Below are 14,942 nucleotides of genomic sequence, written 5' to 3'. Positions count from 1 at the left end.
ACATGAAATAACTCCTAAATAACACAGCTGTAGCCAGTCGTTCATTATTTAACGAAGCAAAGGAAGTTTGGCAGATGAAATGCTGACACTCTATCTCAACACTGCTTCTCTTTCACTCTTGAAAGCCAAAGACGTATATCCAGCTGTTCACAGTCATACTGCACAGCGTCAGAGCCACTATAATCAACATAAATCCTGAAATATAGGTTTGCTGTTGCAAAGCTGCCTTGTACATTGTTTGATCAACTACTCCTTGAATGCAAATATTTTATTCTGATGTTGTTCTTATAATGCATAAAGGGGTGCACAGAATTCTAATCCAGCAAACACCAAAGGAACGCTCTTCCTTTAGAGGCCACAAGTTTGTGATGTGGTAATGGATAACACATACATTGCAAGGTATTATTAAACCCTCCCACATATGTTGCTTGATCCCCACTAACAGCCCACGCATGCCCTTCATGTAGGCAGAGTCAGAAGACATAGAAGACGAATTCAAGGAGATGAACTGAAATGTGAAGTCACATGTTGGGTGTCTTGATGTGAAAATCAATCAAGCTCATATCGGGGAGTTTAAAAAGTGCCAAAAAAGAAAGTGACTGGTCAGTTAGCAGTTGTTTACTCTGGCATCAATGACTCAATTTCAAAGTAGGAGATGCTTTCTTGCACCTCTTCTTGGACGATAATGACTTTTCTTTGCATTTTGTGTTGGCAATTTCACACTGCTTTCCTCTGGACAAGACTGAAATGCAGCACACCTCCTCACTCTGTTTTCTGTGCTGTGACTTAATTTAATGTGGTGTGGATAATTCAATTCACAATGAAAAACCGAAATGTTTTTTGAGTTATTAAAGACAACGGCTTGATTCATTGTCCTTCCCAACACGTGTTTTTTTCATTCATTAGTCATTAGCATGCCAAATGTTCCATACACAAAGAGTACATTGATCAGTTGTGTCTCCTTTAGTTGAATTGTGCTCTAAGAGGAAGTGGATGAGAACTATGGATGGCCTGGAGTCAAGGAGCAATATATATCAATAAATATCTAACATAAAGTAGTCTTTCTGAGTAGACTGTAAGCGAGCTTCACTTAGCTTCTCTTACAGTCCAGTGAGTGTGCACTACATAATCCAGGCAATACCTTCTGTTATTTATAGGAAAACTCAACCCCTGCTTTCAATTGAAATATTCTAATTAAAGTATTGCATGTTTTATGTCTCAGACTGAATACTAAAAAAAAGTGGAGTGGACAGTTTCCACCAATCCAATCATAGCAGAGTGCCAAATCGGATTCCTTGGCCACTCCGCATGTGGCTCAGAGTTAATGCCTAAGAGCTGAGGAGAAGCAGGACTATATTGCTGCCCTTTAACAACCGGTCTATTTATAGATTTACAGACTAATGTTAAAGAATAACAAGCAGCATTTTAAAAATGTTCTTTTTATTTGGCATTGTTTCTTATTTGTCAGCACAAAAATATGATCTCTGGTAAGTTAGACTGTTAATCCCAGCTGCCACTAAAATGTTCATCCAAATGATGTTGCCATAGTAACATCAGCTTTAGTCTCAGTCGAGCCTGCACATATTTGACCCACGAGATGCTGTGATTGTTAGATGTATGGTTGACATGCTAAAGAGTAGCTTGTGGATGTGTGTACAGCTTATCAGAGTAAGGAGACAACACATTAATGTGGGTTCAGCTCTGCATGTCCTCCATCCCTGAGAACTGAAGGTGGGCAACTCAGCCACTCAGTGTACTGCCATCTACAAAATAATAATAATAATGATAATAAAATAAAACATTAAATGTAAACCTTCAAAGGTCATCTCTTTGTCTTGATGTATTTTGGCAACATTTAAAGAACAATTTTCACTCCCGAGTGCACCTTTTATTCAGAACACTGGACATAATTAAAGTTGTAACATAGGAAAAGTATATCTACACCAATATCATAGCTTACACAGCATTTTGCGATTAAAAGAAGCCAGTACAACCTTTGTGATGTAAAAAGTTGCTTGAAGAAATCCAGAGACTCCCCTGATAGTAACTCTTTTCCTCACAGTCTTTTGGGCTATTCTGGGAGACATGTCTGCCGGCTGATTCTGATTGGCACTACTTTGCCTACTAGTAGCATGAAGAGGAAAGTAAAAAGTGCCTATGTTGCAGCACTTGCAATATATTTTATCTGTGCTTGTGATTTCAGTTTGAAATTCCCACTAGCAAAGACGTTGACAGGAGAACCTGAGATGAAATTTTTTTCACTCTTTGATTCATAACTTTCTGTCATACAATGGAAGAATAATTTAGAGTGTTGTGCCAGGATTTGTGGGGTATTATACATTTATAGTTGTTTCATACAGATGTTTTTAACTTGATTTTCTTTCTTGAATAATTTTCAGCTGCAACAAAAAGGTGAAAACTTGATTTATATATCAAACTGTTAGATTATTAGATCACATTTTTAAAAGGAGTTACATATAATATGAACATTTCAAATGTAAATGATTAGAAATGTAATTGGATCTGTCTGTGATTCCCTATTTAAAACATGAGCACTTTGATATTGATGAAAGGGATTGATGCTTAGTTTAATGTGGCTTTGAAGATGCAATGAATAAAGAAATACATAAATGAAAAGTTGGTGACTAGTCTCTTCTTTTAACATTAGGAATGTTGGGACAGATACCTTATAATTTTGCTTGATAAAAATGTGTTATCTTCTCAGTCTTCTGTGTAACTCAGTGATATAACCTCTGTCCACGAACATAGTCCCACGTGAAATGTGAAAAGGTTTTATTCTTGATTTAAAAAAACCCCCAAACCTCTGTATTATACAGCTATACAGCCACACTAACATTAGCATGGTGGTTCAGTTGCTAGCACTGTTGCCTCACACCCAAGAGGTCTGGGGCCTTTCTGTGTGGCGTTTGCATGTTTTCCCCATTCTTGGGTTCCCTCCAAGTACTCTGGCTTCCTTCCAGAGTCCCACATGAATGGGTTAGGTTCACTGATTATTCTAAATTGGTTGTAGGCATGAATGCGATAGTGAGTAGTTGGTTTACGGGCGCTCTGTTTAAGCCCTGTGACTGACCGGATGTCCAGGATGTAACCCACTTCTCACCCTATGGCAGCTGGAATGGGCTCTAGCCCCCTTGCAACCTTGAGCCTGATAAGTGGAAGAAAATGGACAGATGGACAGGTTGCTTGGTGCTTGGCCTCAGCGTTAGAGCACCACTGAAGACTCATATTCCCAATCATCAACTTGTGCCTGGATCTGATCCTTTGGCCCAAGGCAGCATGTCCTCACTGTTGAGCCGACAGCCCCATGGGAGGAGGTCCTCCATGAGGAATATCAAGGGAACTATTATATGCACACTTGGCAGCTGTGGCGAAGGTGTGGGGCTGGAAGGTGAAGGTGTGGCCAGTGGACGTTAGCTGGAGAGGCTAACTAGAAGACTGCTGAAGGAAGTCCACATCAGAGGACAGACCCATCAGAAGGCAATTAAGGAACTTGACACTGTCACCGACATAAGCACGTGGCGGACCTGCCTTGCCCGAGGATGTCATGTAATCAAAGGCTCGAACACCCAGTGTGGCTGGTGTATGCAACTGAAGATGTATTGCAGTGGTAACTACATGAAAGGGTCAGGAGGATCTTTCCAGCATCACTCAGAGCAAGTGCTGTGATGAATTTTCAGGGACTGTGACACCAGGTCAGATCAAGCAAAGTTATATAAAAACAGGACCAAAAATCTCTATATGTTTACACTGAAATAACATAATGCAGTAATGTTAAAGCAACTTGGAAACTCTTTCTTTTTTCCTTAGTGCTTCCAACAATAACTCTAATAAATGCAAACATTGAAGAGCAGCTAATTAAATAAAAAAATGTCTTGTCTACCTTTCCCATCTGTAGCTCAAAAAAGAGAACGGAAACAAAAAAGTCAAGACGGTAAGCAACAAAAACTAGTAAAGTTTACTGGCTGACAGTCACTCACAATAACTCATGCTGATGAGAGGGGATTTGCTCCATGTGGTCAAGCTCTGAAACAGATTACTCAGCAGGTTTTGGGACTCTGGATAGGGGTTTCGATTTGTGAGGGAGAGTTAAAGTTATTTGACTTCCTGATTTAAGGGGCAGTGGTGGAGCATCAGAGATACGAGCTGTAATTAACATATCGCTGAAATGTTTGCTTTGTACTGATAATCAAACCAAAATGACTAATGATGACTGAATGATGAATATTTCCCTGTTTAAGGAAGGAAGAAAAGTGTGCACACTTACAATATAGTTAAGCTTTTAATTTGACTAACTTGTGGAACAGAGTCTTTTAGCCAGAGCCGAATAGCATTTTACTCACTATTTCATGTTTCCTCATAGCAGAAGGAGTTTCATCACATTTCCCTGCATGTGCATCCTTTAATAGTATATTTAAATCCTGTATACAGACACAGTTTCATACAACTCATTTTTGAAAAGCTCATTGTGAGAAATAAGTGAAATAAGTGAAATAAGTGTAACGTTTACCGAAGACGGTTGTCTTGCTTTAATCTTTGTAAACTGATGTTTGTGAGCTCTGCTTCATACTTGGATTTGTTTTTTTCTTTTAGTAAGTTTACAGTTTGGAAAGTAGAGGACGCCGTCCCCTGCAGCACCAGATTCAGTTTGTGAAAAAACAAGTGAGGGGCAACCAATCAGAAGAAAGCCTACAGAGACTGTAGCTTTAAATTGAGACACTTGTTTCAGACAGGGTATTAACTGAGCATCCGGCGTAAGATAAATGAGGATTAGTTTGAACTATGAGTCATGTAAAATTATTCCAGTGGAGTCCAAGAATAAAAATACGGAGACAGCACAATAGGTCTACTTCACTTTGTGAGCCTCTGTGCGCTTTCCGCTTCTGCTTCCAGTCACAGGAAACTTCTATTAAAGACAGAGCGAGTTAACTAATACATTATAAATAAACTGTACATAATTATTATCGTTCACTGGAAAACCAAATCCATCTGTGTGCTTACAAGCTCTTTTCGTATTCTCTTAAACATCTGTGCTTGTGGCCGTTTGTATAAACCTCTTAAGATTTCACTTTAGATTAAAGCCTTGGGCAGTTCAATTCAGTTTTATTTGTATAGCACCAAATCACAACAGATCTGGCTCAAGTCGTCTCAAGGCGCTTTGCACAGTAAGGACAAGCCTTCACAATATTATAGAGAGAAACCAAACAATTCCCTTTGAGCAAGGACTTGGCAGCAGTAGGGAGTAAAAAAAACAACAACTCCCTTTTAACAGGAAGAAACCTCAGGCAGAATCAGACTCGGGGAGGGCGGCCATCTGCCTCAACCGGTTGGGGTGAGGGAAGAGTGAAGAGCGCAAAGAAGAGCACTGAGAAGCAACAAACAACAAATACTCACCAGGTTGCTGAGGCCAGTAACAGATCAGAGACATGAGTCGGAAATACCCGCAGAAAGGTATGGGGGGGGGGCACAGGAGAGAGAAGACACAAGAGACATAAATGGCCTCTTCCTCAGGGAGAGACTGTATGTTCTCTCCGTGTACCCCCAGCAACACCACAGCTTTAAACTTCTGCAGCATCAATTTCACCCTTGCACACTTAACTGTACCCACAACTGCTGTTCAGAGTGACTCAGTCCAGCTTAGCAGACACACAGCAATACCCAAATCCCTCTTCCTTTTAATTCGCACTCTCTTGGCGGGGTGTTAATGGCTTACACAACAGATGTTTAGTATGCTGCGTTTAGGTCCATGTGAGCCCAAGCCACCCGCAGCCTTATATATGACAACCTGTGACTCTTATCTCGGAGGCAAAATAAGCCCGTTAACACTTTACTGCACATATGCTGCTCGCATGAAGTAACAAAGGCAAAGGCACGTGCGAGTGCGCACACAAACGGGAAAGGGAGGAAGACGGCATGCAGAAACAGCGAGTGTGGGATATGGAGTGTGAATGAGAAGGGATGAGATGGAGGAAGTGACAGAGAGAAAAAGAGTGATGACAGCTTCCATCTGCTGCGGAGCCACGGACCGCTTCCTCAGACAGAGATACCCACTTGGATCAGTACGTACGTATACACAGTAATGGAGTAATGAGGGTATTTGACAGAAGTGTGCTTTATAGCAACAATTAGTGGGGGAGGAAAGTCGCATCTTCGCGTATAGAGCAGTTGTTACGGGTCCCAGATGTGAAGACCACAATAACAAAAAGAATACAAATCTGTAAAAATAAAGGTAGAGTCTCAGAGAAAGAATCACAGGAGCACTCGTGTCTTTTCCCGAATTGCATCTCTTATTTCAGATCAACAAATATAATTTACATCCAGTGCTTTCACTTGTCAGATATGCTCAATAACTGTAAAAGGTAAATAAAAGGCATTTGGCAAATATATGCATCTATGGTCATTACATTTCTCCAGTTTACACTGTTAACCACACTATTCCTTCACTCATTTACATCAGCAGTGCAGATAGCATATAATGCCTTAAACGTCTTATTGCTCTTTCTCACATATAGGGCAAACTCAAAATAGCTTATCCACAAATCTGATATAAGTGCATAAATCTTACTAGATTAGACAAAACACACCTGGATGTATTACTTTGCAATGTAACAACATAAATGTACATTCATTCTTAGCTTATTCTTAACATTTCCACATCACTTGAACCATAAAGTATATATAAGATATTTTAATCTCAAATAATCTGATGTCAGGGCCTTTACAGTTAAATTGGAGCACCACACACACATATTTGCTTGTTAAATGGAGTTTACCAAGTTTAAATACATCCCGCGGGCTGGCGAACTCTCGCGGTAACTCTCGCGAGACTTGGGGCTGCGCGGCTCGGCTTTACCACCGCTGCGGTGCCGCGCTTCAGTAATTTTCAACTAAACCCCACTTAAGGTTACATCGGCGGTGTCAACATAACTCTCAGTAAACACCGAAGTAGAACAAGGCACAAAACCCTCATACACTGTATTTTTAAGACGATACTGACCTGTAAAAATAAAGGTAGAGTCTCAGAGAAAGAATCACAGGAGCACTCGTGTCTTTTCCCGAATTGCATCTGAGAGGACAGGAAGTTGGTCCGCTCTAGGCAACCGCGGGCGAACGACTACAGTGTCAACAGTTCCGCTTATTATTTCTCACTTTTACTCTCCTCAATTGTTATGGACTACACGTAATGAATGTAAAATAATAATTGTCTTAATTGCTGACATGTGTTTTTCTTAAAAATAATAAAATTTCCCAAAATGTGGTAGCACATTTGTGTTCACCACACGCTCCCCAACAGCAAAAGTGGCTCCTGACATTTATAAAAAAAACCTTTAAACTAACAAAGTCTCTTTACAGAAGTCCCTGGAATATTCCTCTTGCCCAGGTGTCCTTAGACTTCAGGCATTCTTCTTCCTGAGATTTCTGTTCGATTCAATAGCAAGGAACAACATATGAAACAGGTAAGTAAGGGCTAAGGGTGAGGGGAGAGGGGTAGGGGGGTTGGGAGTAGAGAAGAGGGTAGTAGAGGGAAGGATATGGCGAAGGTTGGACGTTGATGGTGTTCACCGCAGGATGGAGCCTGATAGGCTGGTTGACCCAAGGATGGGTAGGTGAAGAATGTGGTGGGACGTCTCTGCCTGCTGGACTGCCTAAGATGAGATGGTGGCTCTGGATGGATGTCATCCCCTGGCTCCACCCTGGGTTCTGGCTCTGGGTCAGGAAGCTCTACTGGATCAGGACTGGACTCAGTGACGTCAACTTCTTCTTGAACCTGAGGCATCTCCTGATCGTCACTTAGTTGAGGTAGGTCTGGGTCTCTTAACACAATTAGATCCTCTTCCGGAACCATGGCACTTTTTTTTCTAGGTTGGACACGAGCCCTTAAGACTTGTCCTAGTTCACTTGGACCGGAGCTCCGTTGCGCTCCACTTGGAACTGGTGTGACTGGAGAATGGCCCCCTCGAGGGTATCTGGGTACACCAAGCCAGTACAATGGCTCACCCTCTTCCGAGTCAGTTGTGTCAGGGTTCGGCTCTGGTGTCATTGGTCTTCCGGTGGACTTCTTGTTTCTCTTGTGTGGTCTTGTAGCCTGACTTTGGATAATGTCCACTGGCAAGTCATTCACTTGTAACAACAAGTTCCTGTGCAAGGTGCGAACAGGACGGCCTCCCGCCTCTGGACTCACTTTGTAGACGGGGTTGTCGCCCACTTGCTCCCTCACAATGTAGACCGTTTGCTCCCAGTAGGGTCTCAGTTTGCCAGGGCCCCCCCTTTCACTCAGGTTTCGTACCAGTACTCGGTCTCCTGCCTGTAGCATTACTCCTTTGCATCTTTTGTCATAGTTTGCTTTGCCTTTGGAACTTGACTGTTGACTGTTTGCATTTGCAATGCGGTATGCTTCTGTCATCTTCCCTTTCCATCTTTCTGCATACCCATGTGGTGTCTCAGTGTTGTTTTCTGCCATGAGACCAAAGAGAAGGTCTACTGGAAGACGAGGGTGTCGACCATACAAGAGGTAGTACGGAGAGAAGCCAGTCGATTCATGCTTGGTACAGTTGTAAGCATGGATAACATGGGGTAGATGTTCCTTCCAATTTTGTTTCTCCTTTTCTCCCAGTGTACGCAGCATCTGTAACAGGGTGCGATTCAGTCTTTCAGTAGGGTTGCATTGGGGATGGTAGGGGGATGTCCTTGAGTGACCAACGCCTGCGAGTTCTCTTAGGGACTTGAATAACTGATTCTCGAACTCGCGACCCTGGTCGTGGTGGAGCTTGGAGGGGTAGCCGAATTTGGGAATGTAGTCATTGAAGAGGCGGTCTGCCGCGGTCTTTGCGGCCTTATTCTTGGTGGGATACGCTTGTGCGAACCTGGTAAAATGGTCTACAACAACCAGTATATATTCAAACCCACCTTTACAAGACTCTAAGTGCAGGAAGTCAATGCAAACAAGCTCAAGAGGGGAGCTGGATGTTATGCTACCCATGGGTGCTCTCTCGTGTGTCGTTGGCTTCTTCTGCTTGATGCACTGACACTTCCTTGTGACGTACTCTTCAATTTCTCTCTTCATGAAAGGCCAATAGAACCGCTCTCGAGCCAGGTTCAAGACTTTCTCCACGCCGACATGGCCCATGTTGTTGTGGAGGTGTGTGAGAGCTACCTGTCTGTAGAGAGTAGGTAGGACCAGCTGCTTGCGTCCTGTAGTCTTTCTATAGAGAAGGTCATTCTCCATGTGCAGCCGACTCCACTCTCTCAACAGTCTCTTTGTGTTAGTGTCAGCCTTGTCATCTTCTGTTGGTCTTATGTCCTTCTCTACCATGTCAATGACTTTTCCGATTGCTGGATCTGCTCTCTGCGATTGTACAAGTTGGTCATGACTGATTGACTGTAGGGGTTCTTTGATGGGTAGGTTTGGTGCGGTGAGGTTAAGGGCTGCAATCCATGCTACGTCTCCTTGCTTCGCTCTTCTGCTCCCTTCCCAAACTGCACATACGGCTTCCTCCGACAGTTCCTCTGAGCACTCTCCCATGAACCTCTCAATGTCAAGTGGGCAACGTGACAGCACATCTGCATCAATGTTTACTTTTCCCGGCCGATATTTGATGTCGAAGTGGAAATCTGCCAATTGTCCGACCCAACGGTGTCCAACTGCATTGAGCTTTGCTGTGCTGAGGACATATGTCAAGGGATTGTTATCTGTAAAAATGGTGAAATGTGGAGCATAGTAGAGGTAATCCTTAAACTTGTCACAAACTGCCCACTTGAGGGCGAGAAACTCTAGTTTTCCGCTGTGCAAGTGGTAGTTTTGTTCAGCAGGTGTGAGCGTGCGAGACCCATACCCAATCACTCTCATCTTGCCTTGTTGGTTCTGATATAGGACGGCACCAAGGCCCCTCTGGGATGCGTCCGTGTGCAATATAAAAGGGCGGGTGAAATCAGGGTACGCTAACACTGGTGGCTGAGTGAGCATGCCGATCAAGCGCTCAAGGATCTCTTGGTGTTCTTTGTTCCACTGTATCAGGGCTCGAGAAGGCTGCTGAGTGTGTTTTGCTCTGCCTCTAGTTGGCTTTGGTGGCAGTGTGTTGGACGGGACTTGGAGCAAGTCATACAACGGTTTGGCTATGCGGGAGAAGTCCTGCACATACGTCCGATAGTAGCTTAGGAATCCCAAAAGCTGCCTGACTTCTCCGACGGTCTGTGGCCTTTTGTGTTTGAGTGCCTGTACTGCCTCGGTATCTTTGGGGTCCACCTTTACTCCATCTGCAGATACCAATCGGCCGACATAGCGAACCTCTTTACGGAACAGCTCACACTTCTCGGGTTTTAGCTTTACACCATGCCGTTGTAGGGCTTGAAGGACTTTCTGTAGCACTTGGACATGTTCGTCAAACGACTTGGAAAAACAAAGCACGTCGTCAAGGTAAGGGATACAGCACTCGTCTCTGAGGGTGTCAAGCATTTCTTCCATGCTCCGTTGGAAGGCTGCTGGGGCATTAGACAGTCCAAAGGGTATCCTCACCCATTCATAGAGGCCCCACGGGGTAGTGAATGCCGTCAGGTACCTTGAGCCTTCTGCGATGAAACCTTGATGATAAGCTTTACCCTGATCCAGGATCGAGAACCAGCTGTAACCACCTAGTGAGTCTGTGAGATCCTGGATCCGGGGGAGTGGGTGTCTGTCTGGCACAGTCTTGTTGTTTAAGAGACGATAATCGATGCACAAACGTAAAGACCCATCCTTCTTCCTTACGCAAATGACTGGAGCAGCATACGGCGACTGTGACTTCACTACCCATCCCTTGACAATCAGCTCTTGAATATACTCCTTTACTTCCCTGTAGAGGGGTTTAGGGATAGAAGCATAGGCCCTCTGGACTGGTGTATCATCTTTGAGCCTGATTTCCATTTGTAGTGAAGGGATACAGCCTATGTCTGTGCTGCTACGAGAGAACGCCTCACACTCTTCCCTTAACACCTTTTCAACTGACTTCTGTTGGTCCGGACTCAGGTGGCTAAGATCAACTGGGGGTAGCCATGACTCAGTGGACAGTTCAGACACAGGGGTGGCTGCGCTTACGTCAGCTATGGTGATGGGGCTCTGTGTGGGTTGAGTCAGCTCTGATGTGTTTGTGGGTCGGTCTGCCTCAATAACTTTAGCGACATGTTGAATAGTACCCAGGGCTGTTCTCTTCGGTAGAATTATTTCGTGTTTGGAGTGGTTAGAGATGGGGACCTTAACAAATGGCCTTTGAGGGTTGTTGATCTCAAGGAGCCCTTCCCCAACACTCAGGTGTCTCAAGGCAGTGTTCTCGTCGGGTTCGTACAGCACCAGGGGGTCACAAATGTCAAAACTTTGGGGTACTCTGCACCACACTTGGACTGCTTTTCCAGCAGGAATGGTCACATTGCTCTTCCCAATTCTCACTGTGGCTGGGTCACATTCTGCTCTTTGTGGTACTTGTATGAAGTTTACCATAGCCATCACTTGCTCTTCGTCTGTACCAAAAGCTTTGCGTAGGAGACTATACAATAGAGCACTGGCCTCTCGGTCTGACTCTTGTGTTTGGATAATGGCGCCAAGCACGTTCGCTCCCAGGAGGGGCTGAGGGAGTGACAGCTTACTGACAAGGAAAGGGGCTTGCACAGTAAGATTGGGATCTTCGTGACCAGCGAGAGTGACTGTAAGTTCAACCCACCCATCATAAGGAACTGCTTGTCCGTTAACCGCATAAACTTCAAGTCCATCATTTAACAGCTCTTGGAGGGGTCGCACCTGATAGTTAGGAATAAACCGCTGAACCCACTGTCTGTCCACTAAACTCACTTGTGAGCCGGAATCAAATAACACTGTCACTGGATAGCCACCAATCAAACACTTGAGGAGGCTTTTCTTTCCAACTAGGGGGACTTTACAGCTGTTTGGTGTTAAACTTTGGCAAGAGGTTACCTGTTGCTTTCTCTGGTCTCGCTTTGGCTGCTTTCTTTTTAGCTTACTGCGACGTCTTGCACACTCAGTAGTAAGCTGTGCAGAGGAAGACCTTACTGGCTGGGACTGTGACTCTGCGCCGGCCTCTGGCTGTCCCTCGACAGAGACCAATTCCAGTTTCCCTGAGTTTTGGTCCGCTTTAAACATCCCACCGCTCGGTGTCCTGACTCGCAGCATACAAAGCAATGACTACAGTCCTGCAAGTTCTGTTCAGTACACTTTGGACAAAGGAACGCTTTCTTTTGAGGAGGTCTGTTGGGGTTGGCTGGGGTTTGGAAAAGCGGGTTGGGAGGTGGTTGTGGGGACAGCTGGCAAGGCTTTGCCTCCTGTTGTTTAATTAGGCTGGCGACCATGTTAGTTAGAGTCTCTACTTGGGCGGCGAGTTGTTTGATTGTTGGTGAGGATTGTTCTTTGGCTATCTTGTTGTTTGCTTCGATCCCAGCACTTTGGGCTTGTGCACTCTTTTGGCGGGCGACTTGGCCTAACCTTCGCTGGTGTTCATTTTCATCACTGATAATCTTTGTGACCTCACTAAGAATCTCTTCGTCAGTGACATTGTTGTTTGAGGTGAGAGGTCTTAGTCTTTGTCGCAAGTCTGCGTACTTAGCCCCCAGGCCTTGATAGATTGTGTGGAGGAAAACTTCCTGGACAGTTCTTGGGTCATAGGAGATCTCAGTGTTGGCCTGCTTCGACTGAAAAATAAGCTTCTGTTTAAGTCCAATCATGCGATACAGAAACTGCTGGGGCGTCTCTTGTTCACTTTGTCTAGCACACATTAACTCCTGGAGCATTTCAGTTGTCGCTTTTTCTCCGAGATGAGACCTCAGAAAGCCCTGAAGTTCATGGAGAGACAGGTCATCTTTGAGCATTAACATGTCCCGGAAAGTGCCAGGCTTCACAATTCTCAACACACCTCGAACAATTTCAGCCTCCACAAATCCTTCTTTAACTCCTTCATTAATCTGCTTGGTGAGACTGTTGTAGCTGATTTCGGAACTGTTGTCTCCAATCTGTCCCCCAAAAACTTTGAATTCTCTGCGTGGTAAGTACGAAAAGTCTCTTACAGTGACTGGCTGCTTAGGGCTAATCTGTATGATTGGTTGTGGTTGCAAATTGCTCTGCTGGCGTGCTACAGCAGGTGACTGGGCCCTTACAGTTCCACATAGTCTTAGCCTCTCACCCAGTGTCTCATACGCTTTCCTCAACTCCTCTAACTGTTGTGTTTCTGCGTTTGCATAGGGGTTTGGTGATATATCTGGTGGATCTTCCGGCGGTTGTGGGTCTAGCACGGTATTGGATGGTTGTGGACTGGGCATGGCATGTACTTCATTCTCACCAGCTGTTTGCACGGTAGGATTACTTCCCTGGATGACTAGATTAATCAAATCATTCAGCGTCAACAAATGACTCATGCCCTCATCTTCAAGTTGCAGTAGTGTGTTTGACTGTATGTAGGAGGTGATATAGTCCATACAACCTTCTTTATCATCCTGACTGAGCTGTGTAGTGTCTTTGTTTTCTGATGCGAGGCTCTTAGCGAGTTCGAAGAGGTCTTGACCTTGGAGTGAAAACAAGCGTCTCCTGATATTCCAGGCGAGTTCCTTTCTCTCGGTCGACATGTTGTATGTATTTCTGATTATCCTTCAGCTCGATAGTGACTAGGATGCGTCACACTCCCCTCACTGAAGTACGGTTCCACGTTGAGGCAAAGGTCCCCTTTTCACCTCACTACCTGGACACCTACTCGCTGGCTTGGCTGGAGTAACGGCCTTGTCACGATTGTGTTGTGGTTCTGGTATCACTGGATCTGCCCTCGACGACTGTAGAGGAGAGATCCCGGACGAGCCCCCACAGTTTGTTACGGGTCCCAGATGTGAAGACCACAATAACAAAAAGAATACAAATCTGTAAAAATAAAGGTAGAGTCTCAGAGAAAGAATCACAGGAGCACTCGTGTCTTTTCCCGAATTGCATCTCTTATTTCAGATCAACAAATATAATTTACATCCAGTGCTTTCACTTGTCAGATATGCTCAATAACTGTAAAAGGTAAATAAAAGGCATTTGGCAAATATATGCATCTATGGTCATTACATTTCTCCAGTTTACACTGTTAACCACACTATTCCTTCACTCATTTACATCAGCAGTGCAGATAGCATATAATGCCTTAAACGTCTTATTGCTCTTTCTCACATATAGGGCAAACTCAAAATAGCTTATCCACAAATCTGATATAAGTGCATAAATCTTACTAGATTAGACAAAACACACCTGGATGTATTACTTTGCAATGTAACAACATAAATGTACATTCATTCTTAGCTTATTCTTAACATTTCCACATCACTTGAACCATAAAGTATATATAAGATATTTTAATCTCAAATAATCTGATGTCAGGGCCTTTACAGTTAAATTGGAGCACCACACACACATATTTGCTTGTTAAATGGAGTTTACCAAGTTTAAATACATCCCGCGGGCTGGCGAACTCTCGCGGTAACTCTCGCGATAACTCGCGGTAACTCTCGCGAGACTTGGGGCTGCGCGGCTCGGCTTTACCACCGCTGCGGTGCCGCGCTTCAGTAATTTTCAACTAAACCCCACTTAAGGTTACATCGGCGGTGTCAACATAACTCTCAGTAAACACCGAAGTAGAACAAGGCACAAAACCCTCATACACTGTATTTTTAAGACGATACTGACCTGTAAAAACAAAGGTAGAGTCTCAGAGAAAGAATCACAGGAGCACTCGTGTCTTTTCCCGAATTGCATCTGAGAGGACAGGAAGTTGGTCCGCTCTAGGCAACCGCGGGCGAACGACTACAGTGTCAACAGTTCCGCTTATTATTTCTCACTTTTACTCTCCTCAATTGTTATGGACTACACGTAATGAATGTAAAATAATAATTGTCTTAATTGCTGACATATGTTTTTCTTA

The 14,942-nt window shown here is 44.1% G+C and overlaps 1 protein-coding gene across 1 annotated transcript in view; it reads left to right on the top strand.

The window, feature by feature from the left end:
• Window positions 1-13,661: 13,661 nt before the first annotated feature.
• Window positions 13,662-14,942, top strand: part of ajap1 (adherens junctions associated protein 1) — a 55,308-nt gene continuing 54,027 nt past the window's right edge. Inside the window, exon 1 of the mRNA XM_085345015.1 lies at window positions 13,662-13,759. Coding sequence (XP_085201141.1) covers window positions 13,662-13,759 — 98 coding nt within the window. The remainder of the gene's footprint in view (window positions 13,760-14,942) is intronic.

This window comes from Diplotaxodon limnothrissa, linkage group LG20 (genome assembly GCF_057381915.1).
Source record: "Diplotaxodon limnothrissa isolate DT_005_m linkage group LG20, D_limnothrissa_male_GT1.1, whole genome shotgun sequence".
NCBI classification, from domain to species: Eukaryota; Metazoa; Chordata; class Actinopteri; order Cichliformes; family Cichlidae; genus Diplotaxodon; species Diplotaxodon limnothrissa.
This window is presented reverse-complemented; position numbering and strand designations above follow the sequence as displayed.